The sequence below is a fragment of the Sprattus sprattus genome, assembly GCF_963457725.1.
Source record: "Sprattus sprattus genome assembly, chromosome: 18".
Taxonomy (NCBI): domain Eukaryota; kingdom Metazoa; phylum Chordata; class Actinopteri; order Clupeiformes; family Clupeidae; genus Sprattus; species Sprattus sprattus.
Genome location: NC_137916.1, coordinates 19,429,903 through 19,453,364, shown reverse-complemented (window position 1 = coordinate 19,453,364; position 23,462 = coordinate 19,429,903). Strand labels below are relative to the sequence as shown.

At 41.0% G+C, this 23,462-nt stretch overlaps 1 protein-coding gene across 1 annotated transcript; it reads left to right on the top strand.

The window, feature by feature from the left end:
* Nucleotides 1-1,388: 1,388 nt before the first annotated feature.
* lmx1al (LIM homeobox transcription factor 1, alpha-like) lies at nucleotides 1,389-18,139 on the top strand (the record flags this gene model as incomplete). Its single annotated transcript, XM_080856686.1, has 9 exons — nucleotides 1,389-1,441; nucleotides 4,272-4,357; nucleotides 4,823-5,006; nucleotides 13,788-14,020; nucleotides 15,842-16,005; nucleotides 16,371-16,448; nucleotides 16,779-16,902; nucleotides 17,250-17,405; nucleotides 17,982-18,139. The coding sequence occupies exons 1-9, from the start codon at nucleotides 1,398-1,400 to the stop codon at nucleotides 18,137-18,139; spliced, it is 1,227 nt and encodes a 408-aa protein (XP_080712812.1). The 5' UTR covers nucleotides 1,389-1,397.
* Between the last annotated feature and the right edge of the window lie 5,323 nt (nucleotides 18,140-23,462).

The following is a 23,462-nucleotide window of genomic DNA, read 5'->3' as shown; positions in this document are numbered from 1 at the left end:
AAAGTCTTGGAAGACATGAGTAGGACTATTCCAGCAGCACATGCAGTTAAAAGATTATTGTTGTATACAAAGATTTAACAGGCTTTTTTTCTCTGTATAGTCATTGATGACAGCTGGGAATTTAATGTATGAAGTGGCAGAGTGTCCTTTTACAGTATTTTGTATGTTACTATGTTTTAAATGGTCAAAAATACTATACAATCAATTCTACCAAGATGAGTTATTGTTGTTTGATCATTACGTATCTAAAGTTTTTACCTTAATGAGCCTTCATGGTTTTCTTTTTTGTTTGTTTGGATTGAACAATATTTAAGCACCCATCCCTGGTCTCAGAAAAAAAGAAGATGCTTAAAATCCTCGTTCAGCTTCTCGCTTCTAACAAAACGGTATTTTAAGCGTTAACAGTATTTAAATGATTCTTATCGTCTTCTAAAAAATGCGACGTAAGCTTGTTCGACTCCAGAAATACTCTGGATACTTCTCCACTGACGTAAACTGATAACGGTTTTCAGGGAAGCGTCTTTTCTTTCCACGGGAGGGCAGCAGTGATATGTAACGCTAATCATCGGAACTGGTCTAGGCACAATGGCACCAACATTCAATAATGATTGGTTTATTTCAAGTAGATAAGTTTGTAGAGCATATGCTAATAGAGAAACATAAATTGGAAACTTGATAAACTTGTTTAATTGTTTACTTGGCGTCCCATTTAATGAACTTACATTGATTCCAAGAAATTGGGTAAGTCAGCATAACACACATACTCACAAATCACCTACTAAACGTCCGTTTTAGAATACTTCACAGAGCGAAGACTAGGCGTTTTAATATTTCATCCATTTTATTTTTGCTTCTTAGACTATATCCAATGTTTGATTTGTTGATAGCCTAATACCAATCTAATATTTAACATAATACAGCAATAAAACATACAGTATTGCTGTATTGTGTATTTATAACGAGTTCTGAGATTGGCACCAAGTCTCATAAGGCTTTCTGTCTAACACACACACACACACACACGCATGTACTCACTCACACACAAAAGCATTGCCTTCTCTCAAACACGCGCGCGTTCTTACAAGAACATGCTGACCGCCTCTAAATAACAATACATTGTCTCGCACAGTGGTACGGTATACACCTCTACCTCCTCAATGCTTTTTCTTGCCCACTACCCAAACCCTCTCTGTCTCCCCCTCCCTCCCTTCCTCCCTCCCTTCAGTTTTATGCGCGCTGAACTGTGTGCACGGGCTGAGGCTGGAACGGCCATACAGACAGGAGATATAAGTAATTTTTTGGCAATGAATAAGTGTCGCTGCGTAGACCTGCATCTTGGAGTATAACCTGACCGTGCTTGTTGGTATCTAGACAAAGTTTTATTTTTAAGGTTTTTGATGCTTCCAACAGAAATCTCCGGAGGAGTGTGTTTCACCTCAAGGTAGGTTCGGAGTCTTGTGCACGTCGACAGGTTGTTGATGTATTTGTGTAAGATTGTGCGTTGCTTGAGGGCATAGCCTTGCCTATTTGTAGCAATGATCCAAAAAAACTCTGAAGTGGTTTGTCGACTATGTATATTTATCGCACCTTGTTTGTAGCCTACTTGGTTTAGATTGATTGTGATCGCGTGTGTAGAGACATCCAGACAGAGGTACTTGAAGAGACCCGACTAGATTCCCCGTAGCGTCTATTGTTGAGTTTCATCAATATGTCACAGTCAAGTGTGGCATCTACTCAGTGGTATTGTCTCCAGAGGTCTCAAGTGTAGAATTAAAAAATGCAACCGCCAAAGCGGCTCTTACTCTTATGGATAAATCACGGTGTTGTCTTGGATAACATTAACATCTTTTATCTGGTTCAGGGGGGAAACATGTATGGCCACGTGTTCGGAATCCATCAAATATGTATTTTGAAAATCCATTATTTGTATTATTATTTCATGGGATAATGAAATGATAACAATATGACAATATATGTCGAATAATATCGACACTGTCCGTATCTTAAGGTGTCGTTTGCAGCTTCCTTCACTCTCCTTTAGACTACGCAATTGGACCTGTTAAATGCTTAATCGGAAAAGTTTGTATTGTGCGTAAAACATTCATATCATATTTTAAACAATCAAATAACCAATATAAAGAACGTGTATTCTTATTTTAGCTATCATTATTTTCCGAATGATGTTGTGTTGAATTGTTTTAATTCATGGTTCCATATGACATGTCGAGAGTGTAGCAGCGTGCCTTTTGGGGTTCGCACTGTGAACTTGCCGTCATTGGAGGAAGGGAGTAGGCTGTGTTCGTCCGTTTTGCTTATTCGGATAATTTGTCATGAAAATGACGATCAGGGCTGTCAGTAGCCTACATGCTATTAACAATGTAATTTCTTCCAATTCCTTTCGATTCTATTTCATATTCTTGAGAGCAGGGAAAAGTCGGGACTAAATGTAGAAGTGAATTGATATATATATTTGTTTTGCTCAGAAAGTGTTTATTAATCAATTATTGCCACAAGTCCACTAAAATATCACTCTGCGCGGTAAAAATGTAAAGTCGTAAAGTAGTTGTTATTCACAACTAAATTACCTGTAACTGCTTCTGAATTTTAATGAGTTAATTTCGGTAATTAGGCAAGTTTTGTTATTCCAGCTGTTTTGCAAGAACACAGCAGATAAATCTTCATCTTTTGATCACAGGCTTCTTAATTCTCATTTAGCGTAATGAGTGTAAGTCAAATCTGTTATTGGTGTCATCAGTGGATTTGGCTAGTTCTGCCAAGAACAAATGCTCAGTGTGTTTTCCATCTCTTCAACAACGGCCAAAGGCACAAGTAGGCCTACTCAATGAAGATGCCAACGTTGCAGAAGACTGAACAGATTCCTTTATGCAAATAGATAGGTTATCTGATGCTTAAATCGCCAACAAGCATAATGCCAACTAGAAATAGGCAACTTTGATTTCAACTTTCAATTTCAATTTCAACAGCGAATCTTCTTTTCTTCGATAGGGCCTATCCGGTTGTTTAAAACTCGCGTTGATATGAAAGATAGGAACATAATTTTAAAATGCATCAGATGGCACATGCTTCTGGTGCTCTTACTAAAAATAGCGTACACAAATGAGAATAACAGTTGCACTTTTTACGTTTAAACGTTTTAAATTAGTTATTATGAAACCGATTTAGGGTAGGCTACTTGACACTATGTAGGCCTTTTTATTTCATTTTATTCCAACAACCTATATCCGTTCTTTTTAACCGGTTTACTCTCATTTAGCCTTTAAACATGAAATAATGAGCGACTTTGTGTTGAAAGCTTTAATGTATAATGTATTTTTTTTATTAATAATTATAAGGTTGTACAATGTTGTTTAAATTCAATTTAACTTATTACAGGCAAATTATGCAATATCTTGCAGTTTTAAAGATAAGGAAAAATTGCTCACTCTTATTTTTTTGACATTCAGAAATAAACAGTCATATCATATAGCATTAGCTCATTATCCTTTTTATGATTTGATTAATTTTGTTAGCATAGCCTACTGCAATTATTTGACGAATTTGTAGGCTGCATGTGGTTTTTACGAAATTGCGCTACGCCTGCTGATTTCTTAAGTTATATTATTTAGTATTATATTTCAGTCAGTCCTTCGTTAGAGAGGCGTTTAATTAATACCCGATCACTAAACAAACAACTAGCCTATCTTGTTTGCCCGGCGACATTATTGGTTTTGGCTTTAAGCGTCATCTAGACAGCCCATGGGACGAGTTTAACCTTAATGCGTTTTAGGTCAAGCTAATGAGCCTGGGCATCAAGATCCAGCCTTTCAAAACACACACGCACATTCACACGCAGGTATCTCCAGACCAGATTTTGATAATGGACCAGCATGAGCTCCTTCTTCCTTCACGGTGGTCACCAAGTACATGTCTATAAATTAGACTTGAGCTTTTAGTCTTATTATCGTCGTGACCATTGCCTTCCGCGTTGTCATTCCAAGTCCTTTTAAATTATTTTCTGAATTGCAACTAGGCTATATGCTGCGTTGATGCCTAGGCAAAGTAGTGATTAATGGTACACATTACTTATTCATGTCAGGCCATATTTTTTTCAGTGCTCACTCTTTCATCACTTCTTGCCTCTTTCGATTTAATTGTCAAAAAATGACTCCCTTTGTCGTAAAATTGTCATTCACAAAATATAACTCGCGATGGTACATTGTGTAAAAAAAAATATGACACATGTGAGGTCTATATGGCTATTCTTTGTACAGCGAGCACTCCGAGGGAAGGAGGGACACAATGAAAACCGAGGAGAGCCAATCATGTCGTCAGCAGGGACCCTCTGCCATCCCTTTCGGTGAGACAGCTGACATTTCCCAGACTTGTCTTGACTTATTTTGGGCGTACGGGCGGGTAGGTTTTTTGTGATTTTCCCAAGATTATAACAAGTTATGACTACACAATGTCTGACATTTGCATTTGACGCAGCATTCATATATCAAACAGGACAGACACTGAAACAGCATAGGCTCTTCTAGGGTCTATCCATGAGACCATGATACTGTTTTGTAGATATAGTCTGATGTACAACACAAACAATGTGTGCAAGAGATACATTTTTCCCCTCATTTTAAAGACCACCAGTTTACTGCTATTACTGACACGTGAAACTAGGATCAACGCTGATTCCTGAAAACATTCAATTGACCACTGCTGCCATGGAATCACTGATGAGTGTCTTATATTCAATACATTATTTGATATCCAGTACCTTGATTATTGCTCTGATTTTCCTGTCATTCTATGTTATCTCATGGTGTAGAACATGTAAGAGGGGGAGAGGTGTGTGCGGGCTGCGAGTCGACCATTGCGGACCGCTTCCTCCTGCGGGTGAACGAGCGCTCCTGGCACGAGACGTGCGTAAAGTGTGCCGTGTGCCTGACCACGCTAACCGGCACCTGCTACTGCCGGGACCGCCTCCTCTACTGCAAGCACGACTACGAGAAGTAAGAGATGCCCCCGAAGAGGCTGTCACATACTTTTCAGATCATAGTCTCATTCAGATTCACACTCGCCAGCCATAATTCATCATAATAGATTATAAGTGCTTCATTAAAACATTATATGACATCACAAAACATTATAAGTGCTGCATTGAAACATTATAAGACATCATAATACATTATGGGTTTTGCATTGAAACATTATAAGACATCATAATACATTAAGGATGCTGCATTGAAACATTATAAAACATCATAGAACATTATGATTGCTGCATTGACACATTATAAGACATCATAATTCATTATGAGTGCTGCATTGAAACATTATAAGGGCCTCTTTGAAACATTATAAAACAATATTAAAACATTATGAGTGCTCCCACAGGGGAAAACCAAGAGTAAGATCAGAAAGTCATGAGAGTCATACAGAGAGCCTCTCCCCATTCATACAGCAGTCAGTCTGTGGTGCTGGTGAACAGTACAAGAGATGAGATAGGAGGGAGTGTGAGGGCGCACCGTGCAGAGAAAGGCAGCAGGAGATGGCAGGGCTGTCTCAAGGACGACCCCGCAGCCCGTTATCGTTGCTGTGGGAAGTGTCAGACGGCGTCAAGCAGAACAGACACTCCCTCAGCAGCTAACATCTGGAGGAGGAGGAGTGGAGAGGGATAAGGGGACAGTGGGAGAGCAGGATGAGAGCAGGATGAGAGGGAAGAGTGTAAAGAGGTGATGGGAAGAGATACAGTGCCAGACTTCATGTGCTGTTTTTTTTTTTTTTTTCAATGGATTGTCTCAGAAGTATGCACTTGCCTCCTTTATTGCGGGGTAACTTTTAGTTTATCATAGATCTGTCAACTATGTGCACTGAGACCCCTTGATCATTGATCCAGGTTCTCTACCTCGAGCCGAAAATTCCACAAATATTTCCAGATCTAGCCCACAAGATATTTAGTATTGTTGTATATATTTAGCATGCAACCATAATCAAGTTGGACTAAAAGATCTCGAGATGAAGCCAAATGTTATCATTTGATGACCTGACTTCATGTCTTCTAAAATGTATAGGGATATTTGATATTTAGAATTGGGATATATTGTCAAGGAATTGACCGGACTGTGAATGCATGATTGGCTAAGTCTATGCGCTCTGGTCCAGAATGAGCGATCCATAGCATGCCTGTCTGACTTGGCATTCCCTGCTGCCAACGACCTTGACTGGATCAGCAACAATGTCTCCTTGTTTTCCGCCCGGTGTGTCCATCAGCACCCAACACCAAACATGCCTCCTACTCCCTCACATCTCCCAGCAGGTGTGTGCACCACTTCAGCTGGGCCAAGGAATTTCAAATAGCTAAGGAACTGGAATTTGCAGTCACTCGGTTCTGGAATCAAGGTTTCTGTGGAAAGGAGGGGTTGGGAGGGGGTTAGAAAAGAGGGATGCTGTAGGCATTATTTTCTCTTTCTTTAGGTCTCCCTCTCTCTCATCCGTAGGCAATTTTCTCAGTAAACAGCTAACCCTATTTTTTCCCAATAACAACCAAGCTAAAGTTGAGTGTTTTCTTACCCATTATACCACCCCCACGCTAGCCCCTCCTCTTCCCCATCTAATCATCATTATTCACAGCCACTGCCATTGTTATGAGTGCTGTTGTTTTACATACATCTTCTCACAACAAACCGTAGCTGTAGACACCTCCGCAGATCCTACCTCAAACTATCCAAGTCCTAGACATGAATCATCCTCTCACTCTCTCCACACACTGACTCACACATCTACACACACACACACACACACACACACACACACACACACACACACACACACACACACACACACACACACACACACACACACACACACACACACACACACACACACACACACACACACACACACACACACACACACACACACACACACACACACACACACACACACACACACATATATACACATACAGACACAGCAAACACACTCCGAGCCCTGCTGGATGAGGCAGGTCCCAGACCAATAAAGCCGTGCAGCCCCAGGGCACGGCGCCTGAAACCCAGGCAGAAAATTAGTCTAGCGTGGGGCTCCGAGGCCTAGCGGCCCCCACCGCCACCCCTGTCCCCGGGCCTGACTTCCCCCCTTACAGAGGGAGCACAGCATAACACTGAGACATGGGGAGTGGATATTTAAGACATTTGGGGGGTTTAATAGATCACTCTGCGGGGTGGATGACACAGACACCAACTTGATCAGCCCTCTCGGTGGGGGCAGAGGTGCTCACGCTCAGCCAAGAACCGGCCATCGCCTTCCCACATTCTCACAGCGCAATCTCACTCAGTAAAAACTTCAACTCTTCTGGATTGCTGCATGTAAATATTTCCCAGGTATGGAGCTATTCTGGAGAAGAATGATGATTTTTCTCCCCTCTGTCTTCTCTTCTCGCTCTCCCTGTTCTTGTCTTTCTGCGAGATTCTCTCTCTCTCTCGCTCTCTCTTTCTATGTGACTCATTCATCACTGTCTGGTTTCTAATAATATTTCTCTGTCCTAAACCTCATTTCCTGCTTGTTGAGATTGATAGTAGTGATGACACCAATCAGTTTATCTCGCCGTTTACCCCCACGTTTTCGCTTAATCATCCCCGCTCCCTGTGTCTCTGTGTGTCTCAGGGAAAGGGAGGGGGGGGGGGGGGGGTGCTGGTTTGAACGAGGGGCGATTGGTTAAAGTGTTAATTACCAAGTCAGACATGTCTACAGGGTGTGTTGCGGTTGGAGCACCTCGACTTAACAGTATTAGCGACTAGGTCAGCGTAGAGAGTCACTGGGAAGGCTTCTTCTGTTATAAACCACCTAACTGTGCATGCTTGTGAGGTACGCTACTAATGATAGAGGTGCATTTTGGGTAGGGCACAGAGTGTGGAGGTGCAGAGGACCCTACAAAAATAGAGAGGAAAAGAGAGAAAAGGGATTCACGCTTTGTGTTATTGCCACTGTTTTTGCATAACATCTGATGAGGCCCCGTCTTCTCGCCTTCCCCCACAACAATTTCATTACAGACAGCTAATAAATGTTTCATGGCAGAACAAGCTGCCTGGCTTGGCTTTATTAAATCTGAGATAATAAAAGAAGGACGGCAAAAAAAAGAAGAACAGAGAGAGAGAGAGAGAACAGGAGGGGGAGGACCGAATGAGAGAGAGGGAGAAAGAGAGATAGAGAGCGAACGTCGCAGCCATTCTCAAACAGGGTTGCCCGTATCTTCTGTTTCTGGGGCAACGGGTAACGGGTCCCCCTGTCCCCCTCACAGCCCCCGCATCCCACCCCCCACCCAACCAGGAGAGACAGGAAATGAGAAACTGGCTGACAGGATATTGCGTTCTGGTGGCCTGGGGATTAGAGGTTTTATCCAAACACACACACAGACACACACACACACACACACACACACACACACACACACACACACACACACACACACACACACACACACGCACACACATCACATACATACACAGACAGACACACACACACACACACACACACACACACACACACACACACACACACACACACACACACACACACACACACACACACACACACACACACACACACACACACCAAAGGCACACACACTCACAGGCACACACACACATGCATGCACGCACACACACACGCGCACACACACACACACACACACACACACACACACACACACACACGCACACACACACACACAGACACACACACACACACACACACACACACACACACACACATACACACACACACTTTACCCTCCTCTCACGTGCTATCTATACTGCAGATTTATCATATATCAGACGCACCACACACTGAAGTAGATGTATTTTAATGCCTGTTTATCGGGTTTTTCATGAAAGCAGTCGTCTCTGATGTTAGATACAGCCTCCAGCTAAATTTATACTTTATAGCAGTCAGACATAACAGAGGTCATACACATTAGGTAGCCTAATATACATTACAGAGAGGAGGGGAGAAAGTGACTAGTTTCATCTAAAAGATACTTTACTGGGTTGTAGAATTTTTACATTTTTAAAGGTATATTCCATACTGCATGTGTGTGTGTATATATAGCAATGGTATATGACGGTGTCTGCTAGCAAAGTGTGTAAGAAGGTGCAGATGGTACAAAACACTATGAAACCCTTAATCTCAGATTACAGAGTTTTCCTTGGTTAGGTGCCACATTTCTGTTGATGTAGTGTCAGTACTGGGGAAGACAATCCCTGTGCCCCTGCAAGTGTGCAGGCAGCCTCTCTGTCATAAGTAGGTGCCTGAAGTAAAAGTAATGAAATGAAAAGACATTCTACCAGGTGTAGCCAACAGTCTAGCTACTGATATGCTTTCACAGATGAACGCAAGACATCTAGACACTATGTAATAGGATTTAGTATAATGCCAACACTGTCTGACACTAAATATTGGGAAATACTGTTTATTTCAGTTTGATTGCCGATTTCGTTGAAGAGATTGGTACACAGCGATCGGAAATTAATTTAAAAGAAAACGTTGGTGAGAACATAGACGTCAAATCATTACGTATCATTTAATTATACTATGGTATACAATATAGTATGGTATACAATACTTTATATATTATGTATATATACATTATACAATACTATATATATTTTGTCATGGTGTATTCACATGCATGCATTTGTAGTCACACTTGTGTGCAAATTTGTTTTCTGTGCTTCCTCGTGAGATGATTATTGTTCATTAAAATATGAAGTCTGGTTATGAAATTCACACATAAATACATACGGGAAAAATATAAATTAATTTTATATTGATCAAAACTGTGTCAGAGAAATGGCATAATGAGATTGGTGTAGTAGCGTAACTATGTCAGTGATCAGACAGTGTCAAACATCGGCCATTCTGTTAAACAATCAAAATGCTAAATTTAATAATGGATTAACAATCTATAACTTCAGTTTAATAATGGATTAATATGACAACGTACGTGATCATTTGCCGATAACACACGCCGTCCGATAATAGACACCGTTACGATAGGTTCTTCTGAGACTTAACCCACAGCAGCTGATGGACAGAGTGGCCTTTGTAGGAGTGAGGATTGAGTGATGCAAACTTGACCAAGGGACACAAACACAAAAGGTAGAGAGTTAGATTTTTTTCATTTGGGATATTTTTTGTTTTTACTGTTCTTACATCATATGATTTAGGATTCCTCCCCGATAAAAGTCTCATGTGTTTTAAAGTGATATCATTAACATTTTGAAGAAAATGAAATTCGTATTATTATTATTATTATTACATAATTAGGGTTCCAGTGCCTATCTCCTATAGTTTCTATAACTCTTGAAAACATATTTTAATCAAGGTAATTGATACCTGGTATAATAATATATCTAATATTGATTCTGGTAACAGAATGATCAGCTTCGTCATTTTGGTCACCCATATACTTTTCAGTCTCTTCCCGCTGGGTTCATAAACTGAAAATCCATTCAGAAAACCTGCTAGGTCTGCAGACAGGGGGAACAAATGTGTGTGTTTGTGGACACGTGTCTCACAGTCTTTTATTATTGTTATTTTGTACTTTTGCCACCTGTCCATGCCTCCTGAGTCTATCTGGAATTTATGGGAGCATTGGTGGATGAATTTGTGTGTGAGAGGTGAGATAGAGGGGGGTGGGTTGGGGGAGCAGACTGGGTAGGTGGAAGAGGGATGGGCTGGGGGGGTGGGGGGGTGGGGGGTGCAAGTGTAGAGAGTGAGCATTGAGGAGAATGCTGGGAGATTTTAATAACGCAGAGGCAGAGCAGTGAGATTTAATAAAAGGAGATGATGTGATTACTGAACCCTGGCTCTGAGCCACCATGCTTCACAGCAATATCCGTTCACACACACACACACATACACACACAACACACACACACACACACACACACACACACACACACACACACACACACACACACACACACACACACACACACACACACACACACACACACACTTATACACTGGTGTACACAAACATATGCCCAAACACACACACAAACAAACATGCACAAAAATCTCTTGCACACCAACCCACCCACACATACATATTGGTAATCACTATGTGCACTTGCTGCCTGGTGTATGCTCCCGTAGGTTGACAATACAAGTATAAAATGATGCGCACATGGCAGCGCTACAAATCCTCTCTGAGCATCCAACCCACGCACGCCTTAACAGTGTCTGGACATTAACAGTTTTCCATCCTGCAGTAAGACTTACTGGTGGAGACACCTGTGTGCAGGTGAGGCTGTTCGCCATTCCCCAGCGCGTAAGGATAGAGGTGAGATAGTAACTAAAAGCAAAACCTCTCAAATGCCTCCCTCCCAGTATGTGTCTATTAACTCATCTCTCCCTCTGTGCCTTAATCTCAATTAATAATATATAATCCCTCCCCGGTTTCTCTTGAGATTTGAGGGATTAGTTAAATGCTTGGACACACTTAAGCTCGGTATTGTAAATTTACAGTACATTACTTTGTTCCTTGACATTTGAGTTCCCGGCATCCTTCTTAGCAATGGCCGTGAATCTGCGGGAGTGTGTGTAAGTTGTTTCATTGGGTCTGCGTGTGGAGAGGGCTGAATGCTGTATTTGAGGGAGTCTCTCTCTGTTGAGGGTCCCACTCTCTCTTGGTGATTAAGTGGCTTAAGTGGTGTCTCCATGCGTCTGTGACCAATTGTCTTGGAAGGGCAGAGCGTGAGGATTTTTGGTTGAGGGTTTTTTGGTAAAGAGGGTGATTTGGGGAAGTCGGAGGTTTGGCAGACTTGAGGATTGAGGCAGATTAGCCGTGGCAGCTGCATTTCGGACAGGATCATCTCATCGGCGCAGATCAGAAGCCTTAACGGGCGGACCTGGCTGTGTCTTACCCCACCAGATTTAGGGTGCAACACCTTCCTTTCGCCCTGTCAGGGACAATCAACACTCCTCCTCTCCTCCTGCTCTCCCTCCTCCTCTCAGTGTCATGTTGCCATTCCACACCACGTTGCTTAAAAAGTATCTAGTGTAGTTTGGGTTTTCAAAATATGCACATTCTGCCAGACTTTTTAACAGCATAATATGAAAGTCATAAAAAGGCTGTGTTCCCTAGTGTTCGTGGAGATTCCTCTTGATTTTCTGCCTCCCTCCTTCTTTTGTCAGTTAGCCCACTGCTATTGTTTGCCCAAATTAATTATGGTGATTTGAGGTTTATTCTCAATTTTTCCAACATATTTCAGGCTTTAAGGCTGTGCCTGCTCTTTTAACCACATGCATTTGCCGGCTTCATGTAGGTTTCCTTCCATTTCTGCATATTTGTTAGCATCATTTTGTGGTCTTAAACATCCCCATTTATGTAAAAGTGTATCTTTAGATTGATTAATTATTATAACCATATGTTCATTTGCTATTCTCATCAGTTGCTCTCATATGTCCGTACGCAGAGCTACATTTGTGTACATACAGGTATGACTCACATATGGCACCATAGGAGCAGCCCATAACAGACAGCTATAGGTACCTGTCAAGACATATCTGTGTGGAGTGATTTGACGCATGGCTGTGTGATGAGCGTGTCTGTGTGTCTGGGTGACTGGCGTGCTTGTGTGTTTGTTTGAGTGTGTGAAAAAGAGAAGGGAGAGATTAACCCCATGCTACCCACAATCCCTGGTTATGAGTTTACAGCGTCTGTCTGGGCATCGCACTGTTTAAACAACAATCTAATTAATCCTGTCTTTATTAGTTTCACTGAGCTGAGCGGGGAGGGCTGCCGAGGGAACGAGGGAGGACAGGGAATCCTGGCAGAACATGCAGAGTAGGGGAGAGAGGGAGGGGAGATATCGAGGAAAGAACAGAGGGGTTTAAGGGGAATTTAACAGCTAGAGATCCGCGCTACCCACAAAGAACTGTAATGGTGAGAAGTTGTAATAGTGAGGGGAATTTGTAAGGGTCTGCATCCGTGGCAGAGAGTCACTTCGTAAGTGAGGAAGTCAGGACAAAACAGGGGAAAGAAAGGCAGTTTCATACTGAGTGAGAGAATTACATGGTGTCTGCTTGGTTCAGTTTACAGACATCCTGTACATCTTCAGTGCTGATCTTATCCATAATGGAACAGCGGGACACGATTGATTGATATGCTCAATGAGTTGACCTGGAGCTTTGTTGCCATTGTTGCCACATCTTCAGTGTAGAAGGCAACTACTGCCCCCCAGTGTATAGCAGAACAAACTGCATCAGTTGTGGACGTAAAAATAGGAGGCAAATATTGCTATGCCTATCACCAAAGCTCATAAGGTGTGAGAGAACATTATGAGCTTTAAGAATAAATGCAAAAGCAATCTTATCAACACGTTTCTTTTTCCCCAGCACATCCATCAAACCTAAGTCATTTCTAACACCAATTGTAATTTTGTTCCACATACAATACAACGGCTTAGCCCTTCCTTGCTCTTTTCTGAATCCCAAATAAAAATTAATCCCAAATAAAAATTAAAAGTCCTTGAAATATATTTATATACATTTTTACGGAAACCACAGCAGCACCCCTACATGTGAAGTAAGGAACCCACAATGTGGAAACAGAACTCTTCCTATTACACCTGTGTCCATGCAAAAATGTACAGATATTCAAAGATGTGTATTTCAGGTCCATATTGTAAAGTCTGTGTGACACCTCTGCTCTTTGCCCCATTTGTATGTGTGTGTGTGTGTGTGTGTGTGTGTGTGTGTGTGTGTGTGTGTGTGTGTGTCAGGTTGTTTGTGCGGAAGTGCAGCGCGTGCCTACAGGCCATCGGGCGCTCGGAGCTGATCATGCGCGTGCTGGGTCAGGTGTACCACCTGGGCTGCTTCAGCTGTTGTGAGTGTGAGCGCAGGCTGCAGCGCGGCGACGAGTTCGTGCTCAAGGAGGGACAACTGCTCTGCCGCGTCGACTACGAGAAGGAGAGGGAGATGCTGGCCGCCATCAGCCCAGCCCCCACCGAGTCTGGTAAAATCTGCAAATAATATCACAAATAATCAAATTTTATTAATATAGTATTTACCCACAATAACACTACCCACCCTCTTTACTACCAAGAAAATATATGTCAGTCTATAGGGGAGGGACAAAGTCTTAAAGTATAAGTCTCGGACTAAATTTGCACTGTCACTTGTTTGATGTGATAAGACATTTAATGAAACATCTTTAACAGACATGCACATGTAAGACCAAGTCTGAAACAGTAGATACAGTAGGTCTGTCATTTCTGGTGTAATCATTTAATTAAATAACCATGTCTATATCATCCCATCCAAGCCCACAGTTAATATACTGTATAGGCTTGTACTACACATGATGAATTTAAATGAATACAAACAATACTGAGCTTAATTTGAACAGGCACGCCATGCACACCTTCCCAAGACCTCTCATCCTATATTGAAAAAACATTTACTCATTTGTCTTTATGCGAGAATATTGACCTTGAGGGAATCTTTATTTTATTTATTTTTTACATTTCAAAGTACCAATATTTGAAAAAAATGTCATCTAATTTCAAGAGAAATATTCTACCATTAAAGCAAGATATTTACACTTCCTTATATGCCGAAAAATGTATTTCAGATGATTAGAAACAGATTGATTATTTCACATTAATATCCCCAGAAAATGATTACAGATTGATTATTTCAAATTAATATCCCTAGAAAATGAATATTATAGGAATAAGATTTTGTGGCTGCATAAGCTAAGGTCTTGGCAACTGAAGCATTTTTTACAGTATGTAAATTGAAGTTAGAAATGTGATTTTGTACATTACTTTTATAATAATTTAGATTAATTTTGGAAATTTCTGCCAATGCAGCAAGATAATTATAGCCTGGCCATTACCAGCCTGTGACTCCATTTCATTCCGTCTTTCAGTCTGGGCCAACCCAATGCATTTTGGTTTCCGAGATGGGCGGGTGCTTATCTTGAGGTTTAAAATCATTGGAGTTCCCTTAACCAATCAGCAACGTTTAGTAAGCATTCGGTAGATTAAACTCTTCCCAAAGCCAGTTGGGAGAAGAGCTACGACGTCCTTTCCAATCATAAAACTTACAAGAAAATACTCTTGTTCTCCTTTTAATTTTCTGATGTTCTCGAGAGTTGAGACAACTTTTCCGATAGCTTTTCGTGTCTTTTCCTCCAAGGCGAGTTTTGCGTCACAGCTCTGAACTGTTCGCTGATTGGTCCTACAAAATTTTGAGTTCTGGAGACGATTGTCAATGGGGTTGGGCCAGACTGAGTATGAGCTTGAAATCAATTGAGGCGGAAATACGTAGGCTGGTGTCACCAGGCTAAGATAATTACACAAGATAAGAACATTTCGATTTTTAATTGATTAACGACTGCTCAGATGTATTATTTATATTGTTCGGGATCAAAAGAGGTATGTGATGTATGAATGGAAAATGTCTTTTGTTTAGTGCAGTCCAATGTAGCACTACAATTTTTTTGTATATCTAAAATAATCAGGTTTTTTTTTTTTTGGGACATGATCCATGATGTACAAAAAAGTAAACAGGCTAAAATGTCATCCATCATAAAAATATAAGCAAGGATGGTGATGCAGCAGACATTTTGAAGAAAAATTGTGAAATAATATTTCCTAGTTTACCTTCATAACACACCTCTAAGCAATCCTGATGTGATGTAGCATTACTGCAAGACATAAGAGCACAGTAGTGAGAACCTGAGACCGCAGGAATAATAATAATAATAATAATAATGAACTATAAATAAATAAACTGCTGATGTTAATCTATTGCTTACATGTCTTCACAGTGAAGAGTGAGGATGAGGATGGAGGAGGTAGCTCGCTGGCAGGGAAGGGAGGCGATGAAGGCAAGGATCACAAGCGGTCGAAGCGACCACGCACCATACTGACCACACAGCAACGCCGCGCTTTCAAGGCCTCCTTCGAGGTGTCCTCCAAACCCTGCCGAAAGGTGAGCTGGGGTCTGCTGCGTAAAGAATGGAATGGTGCAGTATGTAGTTTTTATTATGTGAAGAAACAGTGGAATAATAGTGTTTCCCTGTGTTTCTATGGTCCCAGTATATCTGATGTATTTGTTTTTCATGCATTTGCCTACATACTCCAGGCCTGGAGAATTGCAAGTGACATAAATACAATAAAATCGCTAAACAATAAACACAGAAATGTGGGGAAACATTCTCATCATTTCAGAATCAAATAACTTTTTTGAGTCAGGCAGTCCTTTTGTCTTTTAACGACAGAAATGATCTTGCGGAGATCCTCATAGACATGGCTTATGAGTCTCAAACGGAGATGCTACTCCTTTCTTCTCTGTAGGTGAGGGAGTCACTGGCTGCTGAGACTGGCCTGACCGTCCGAGTGGTACAGGTGTGGTTCCAGAACCAGAGAGCAAAGGTTAGTGTTTCAGTTGTGCACCACACCACACTCATCGTGTCTTCCATGATGCTTCCATGATTGCTTCTAGTAAAAGAGGAGATTTCTTCTTCTCCTAGCTGGCTCGTGAAATATATTAGTCTTGCTTTCTATAAACTACATTGAGACTCACTGTTAATCATTGACAGTGTGAAAGAATGCACATGCTCTGTACTGAATTGTGTGAACCGAATTAGGAAATGAGCCTTGAGCCAATGCTTGGTTGATGGCTCCTTTGAATAAAAGTGAAAAGCTGCGCTGAACTAAATTGATATGAATGTGTATATCAGTCAGTAAGCTTGTGTGCTCCAGATGAAGAAGATTGCCCGTCGGCAGCAGCAACAGCAGCAGCAGCAGCAGCAGGAGCAGGATCAGCTGAGGGGGAGCAGGAGAGGGCCGAGCCGAGGAGGCCAACAGAGCAACGACGACAGCGAGGGTGAGAGAGAAGGCTCTACTCAACCAAATTATTATTCACTAACCAAGGGGATGATAAGTGACCAAAATAAACAGATCCACAGCACAGCAGAGTGAGAACCCGAGACCGCAGGAGTAATAATAATAATAATAATAATAATACATTATTATTCACTAACCAAGAGGATGTTAAGTGACCAAAATAAACAGGTCCATCTACTTATACAAAGTGACAGCCATTTTTTTTACACTGATGATATCCAGTGCACAGAAAATCTCTTAAAATAAGTGAAGAGTTTCTAGATAGAAAGATAGATGGATGGAGGAAAGAAGAGGATGATGACTGATAATTCACTTTGTTTTCTACAGATGGTTCCAGTGGTCATGGTTTGGACGGACTGCTTGCGTACCCCTCAATGCATCGGCAGCAGCTCTTAGCACTGGACCCAAACATCTATGTGAGTGAGCAGTTCCGCCACGGGCTCACTCCACCTCAGCTGGGCCCAGACCAGATGCACTCTTATGGTAAGATGAGCTGAAAGAGCTGGACACTACCTACTGACTATGTCTTCACCATTACTACTGCCTATGCTGTGAGTTTGTTAATGGTCTTTTGGGTTTTGCTTAAAAACGATTTTAAACACCATGAAGTTCTTTCCTATTTCCTTTCTATGTGACATTTTTGGCTTTAGCTGGTCAACTGTCTGTTCCTGTCTGATGCATTTACATTTATATTTAGTCATTAAGCAGACGCTTTTATCCAAAGCGACGTACAAAAGAGAGAACAATCAAGCTACGAGCAATAAAGACCTAGTGTAACAATAAATACTACTTTACGTAAGAAATAAAAAAGCGCAGGAATGTAACTACTGTTCAAACCATGAGCTTAAAGAGCTGAAGACTAACTAGTGACTATGTCTTTACTACTACTTACCATTACTACTGCCTATGCCACAAGTTTGTTAATGGTCTTTTGGGTTTTGTTTGAAAAAGATTTTGTTAAATTTCTTTCCTATTTCCCTACTATGTGACATTTGTTGCTTTAGCTGGTCAACTGTCTGTTCCTGTCTGTCATCAGCTGGTATCTACCTCTTTCCTCAGACTCAGAAACAGTGTTTCATGACCTGGACAGCGATGGAAGCCTCAGCCAGCTCGGTGACTGTCTCCTAGCGACAGCGGAGGGGGGCCTTTTGGCAGGCCGTGTGGGAAACCCAATAGATCGCCTCTACTCCATGCAGAACTCCTACTTTACCTCATGACCCACCCTACCCCCCCACCCCTACGCTGACCTTGACCCCACACAGACACCACCACCATTGAGTGTGGGACAGCTGATGAGAGGCCATTAGTCCATTGCTCATGAATGAAGCCCATAGGATTGCATTGCCACAAGACTGAGCTTTACTCAATGCCGGGACATAAATCATATATGGAGGTATTAAAAGGTTATTTGGTATTCTACTGAGAATAACACTGATGAGATGAGGTTTTCCTAGGAGACATTATGTAGTTGTTTTGGTTGTCTAGTGCTTGTACATTTCAAGAAAATATCAAGCACTAATCAGCAGTGGTTAAGAACAATATAGTCTTCTGGCAATGAAAAGCACTTTGTGAGGATGTATGTTCAATACACAAAAATTAAGCCAGATTACACAAAAAATGTTGACCTTGCCAAGACTTTTCAAGTGACATCAATACACTTATTCTTATTCATCCTAACTCAAAAAATGATCTAATAATTTTTGTACAAAGAAGAACATGTCATATCAAGGCAATCAGCTGAACGGTGAGCATGTGATTCCCTCGCATGATGTTTAATGGTGTGATACTTCTGTATTTGTTTTTGTGGATGTTAGGCTTGTTATAATCAAGTCTAAATGCAACTAGATTGAGGACAGAGAGATGGTGAAATGTAGTCAAAATGTATAAAAAAAAATGATTTAATATTATTTGGCACAATGGTCAGGTTTTACATTTTGACAGCTTTTTAAAACACAAACGCTGCCTGATTCTTTACAGTTTCCAACATGTACCTCATCCACCTTGTGAGCGGTTGAAGTTGTGTTGGAATTATCTTCTCACACAGCTTTGCATGTGATTTACAGCTGTAAAAATCCACTTACATTTATTTCAGAAGAAAATGCCAGATCCATTTGGTCACTCAAAATCACTTCAGAAGTTTAGGCTACTTTTGTAATGCATAAGTGGAAAAGTAGCCTATGCATTGCATTTTACCATTCCACAACTGCAAACTAAGAGTTCTTGCATTATCTGAGGCGGGTCTTCGGATTCTTCATAATTTTTAGGTAAGCTGAGCAAATATATGGCGGCTCCTTAATCAAAGTCCCTGATTTAAATCGTACACATTTTTAACCATAGAAAGCCCTCCCTCTGTCGGAAAATATGAAAATGTGGCAGTGGCTGTTTGCACATAATGGGATGCTGCAGCAATGTTATGATTTGTGGCCAGAAAAAAATGAAAAGTCTGGGCAACATCAACATTTTTAAGTGTTTCATGATATTCAGCCCCTACGCCTAACTCTTGACATAAGATGATGCCCTTTCAAACTGCTTGTAAAATAATTAGGTGAAGAAGTGGTCATAGCCACTGTTGCTCATTGAGTAGTAATTTCAAACATTTCAAACCTATTTTTTTGGACAAGACTACTGGAACAAACGAAGAATAATGATTGTATGGATTTATATCAAACTGATTGAATAACTTTGTATTAAGTGCTTTTCCTATGATTTTTATGTTGTAGTCCTCCTCCCCTTAAGGTCTGCCGTAATACCGGCAACGCATGGTTGTCTGTCATTGACCTCATACAGGAATATATTACTCATTAACTGGTGAAGCACTTAAGACTATGAGCTTAGGGAGTCTCGATGTGGATCAAGGCACACACATACCACTGTGGTTTGGGAAGTCTTAAGGGGAAAGCAAGGGAGTTCTGTGCCTTACAGACTCAAGTAACGGTGAGCTTTGAAGTATCAAATAGGATCTTAAGATCAGTCATGACTACAGAATTGCCATTCATTTGGTGATAGAGAAATTTGAATAGAGCTGGAAAATGGAGGAGAGCAGACTGACTCAGGTTATGTGTGTCTATGGGTCACTGTTAGCGCATCAGTAGGATACGTTTTACATATAAAGCTGACTATTATTTAAAACATTTTGCTAGTACATGTCGTTTTCATTTCAGAAAAAGTTAGTAATGTTTAGTCCCACCACTGTGTGATGATAGAAATGACTTTGGATCCTGCTCAAATTAGTTGCATAGTTAAGTTAAACTTAGATCAAACCACTTCAGTCATTACAGCTAAGGGCAGAATAAGGCCACTATAAAGCTAGTGTATCTAGTCAATAAAATCCACTCATGGAAGTTTTTGTTTTGAAACAGGAAAGAGGAAGTAGTAAAGAAATGATCAGGGTCTTAAACTACAGGGTTATTTCAAAAGCCTGGTAGAAACAGGGTTTTAATGTGTCTCCTTAGCATTTTTTTCCCCATCTCCTGGACAATGTGATGGAAGTATCAGGATAATGCAGGGAAATCGTGCGATGCTAAGACGTTTATGTGTTCCAATGTAAAAATAAATGTGTTTGTATAATAACTGTCATCTTAACTATCACCACTACGGTTATTGGGTGTAGTCACAGATTATTTCTCTTTGTACCGGTATTATGTTACTGATAGATATTTTGTACTTCTGCCTTGTGCTAGTGTTCATTAATATTGGAGTATTTATTTTGCAGCATGATATGAACCTGAAATATTTCCAGTAAGCATACACAGCGAACTGATAAATGTACCATTTCCCAGACCTATGGAGGACTAATTCTGAGAATACTATTTTGTGAATGGGACCAGGTGAAATACAATGGAGGAAATGTTGCTTTTACCTGGCATTTATTGACATATAATGATGCTGTATGGTTATTTATTGTCTCACACTGTTATGTCTCCTGAAGGAATTCTGTAAAACTCTTGAAGCCTGGGTTGTACAAACTCTCTTAAAAAGCTGGATCAAATGCAACACTGCCAACAGTTCAACATTTTTGATTTGTTAATTCCAATGGATGACGTGTTTTGTGACTGGTTGTATCGTCTCTGCAATATAACATGTAATTTCAGGTTAAGACACATCTAAGGTTACATAATTTATCCTCAGTGTCTGTCGTGTACGGATGTAATTTTTTTCCCAACAAGGTAAAAGAAATCTGTATTTTGAAACATAACAGTCTTTCCATTTGGCTACCTTCTGTTTTAATGGCTCATCTAAGAAATGTTCTGCTCTCTAGTCAAAGCGCTCATAACTCAACATCCTCCCTGTGTCTGTCTCATCGGTCAAAGTGGGCATGACCTCAACCCCCTCTTTCATCCTTTCATGCCACTTTTTTCCACGGTTAGCAGGTAGCTTGAGTAGGAGATGACTCACATTCCTCGGTTAAATATTAGATGGGCTATCAAATTTGTGGGGGGAATTTTTTTTTTAACATGTTGGAAAGCACAACTTCCAAACAGTTGAGTGGTGCTGCCTATTGAAAGTGTCAAGTAGTGTAAAGTTATGATGAACTGTTGGGGATCAAAGAGAGCGTGACTACAACACCTGCTATTATCCTTCATGCTTACTACCAGTGGGAAGCCAAATTAGGAGATGGCAAGCATTCCTTGGTTAATTATTACATAGGGAACCAAATATGGGGGGAAAAAATTACTTATGAACACATGACAGAAATCGCCGCATTTGAATGGTAAAGATGTGTTGCCTGTTGGCAGTTTAAGGTGGAGCAAATCCCTTATGATGAGAATGTACTGTTAGGAACTCATCTTGAAAGGCGAGGCACACGGAGTAAAGACAGTTAGAAAATACTCTCTCTAGCATCCCAATGAATGCAGTCAAGCCTAGACTGTACTCGTCAAATCAAACCGTAAGGTTTCTAATAAAATGTAATGGGGCCATCATCTTTTGCAGCAAGACCAAGATAGTCAAAAACACCAAGATCGAGTCAAAAATAGAGTGTGTTCACACAAAAACATCGAAGACTAATTCTGACACCTTGACTGTGTTTCGTCAATCAAGACTTTGACCGTTTTTATGTATAAAAATATTTATTAAATTGTCTGACACATTGAACATTATGTTATCAAAAAATTACAGAATAGATCTAAAATAAACAAATGAATTGCTCCATGAAGAGAGTGTAAATGTGGTCGTGCAAAACAATGGTTTTGGTCTGAATGGATGTCATCGTAGAACAGAGTTGGTGGACATACAGACACAGTTTTTGGGGGACACCTTGAGGTCATTTTGAAGGCAGCGCTCGCAGCTCTTATGAAGGTTGAGGTGCTTCAGTTGCTGTTGAGAGGGGTAAAAAGCAGAAACTCAAGGTAAGCAGAAGCTTTATGGCTTTTATTTTAAGTGACAAAAACAAAGAACGCCTATCAGAGGCATATTTCCTGTGACTATGGTGTAGCCTAACTGTGGAGAACCCTTAAAGCCAGTGGTTGTGAAATGACTGCTCTTAAATATGTTTGGATTGAATATCAGAGTCACAAGCAGAGAAACACATGCAGAGCGCAGTAATAATTTTAGGAATGTCTGGACATGACACATGTATTAAAGAGTATGCTCACTCATTTACTACTTTTTCTTTAATTTGAAAGCACTGGACACAACACATAAGGTGTGTGCGTTTAGCATCCTGTGATAAAATACCTTAAACTTTTAGATAATGGACTAAATTTAAATCAGAAAATGGCCACTTCATTCTCAATATTTTGGTTTTCCAGTCCATCTCATTATACTAATATTACCGTGATTGAACAGGAGTCCTATTACCCAGGAAAACACTGTTCAGGAGCAAACAGAGGCTTCAACTCAGGGGACAAGGAGCCGTATGAACTCACCTAATGCACTAATGTCAACTGTCTCGGCGCAGGCTGCAAAGCGTGCCACCTCTGGTGAACAGGCCTGGGCGGTTGCCTGGTTCTCTCGCAAGCAACGCTCAAACCGCATGAACTCTCCAGCACAGTCTGTTCGGATCTTCTGAATCACAGGGCTGCCAACAGCGGAAGGGTTACACAGACAGGTCAAAACAGCAATGCTCATCAAATACCCATGACAGACAGAGCCTGAGACCAATAAGTGAACTTCCCAAACTCACTGTGAGGATGTACAATGTGCCACTTTAAGTTTAAGTTCATGGCACTTCTCTTGCCATGTTGATGGGTTAGAGGATACACAGACTCCATACTCTTCCATTTCTTTGTGGCAGAACCGAGCCGTGATCTCCATAGCCGCCTGCCTGTTGTCCAAAACATTGGCAAGAAAACAGTAAACAGTGCATTTAAGTTGTCCATATCGCACACGCCACACTGACAGTCAACAGCGGGGCAGCAAAATGCAAGATCTCAGAAATATTCAGGGGGTTGCACTGGACAGGGACCACGGAATATGCCAGGCAGTACATTTTTTAGATTTAACTAGAGTTGGAGATTTTTCAAGGCTCCAAAAGTAGCTACGCCCCTTGGTACCACGTTACCAGACTGCCAATAACTCACAAACTCACGCGAAGCAAAG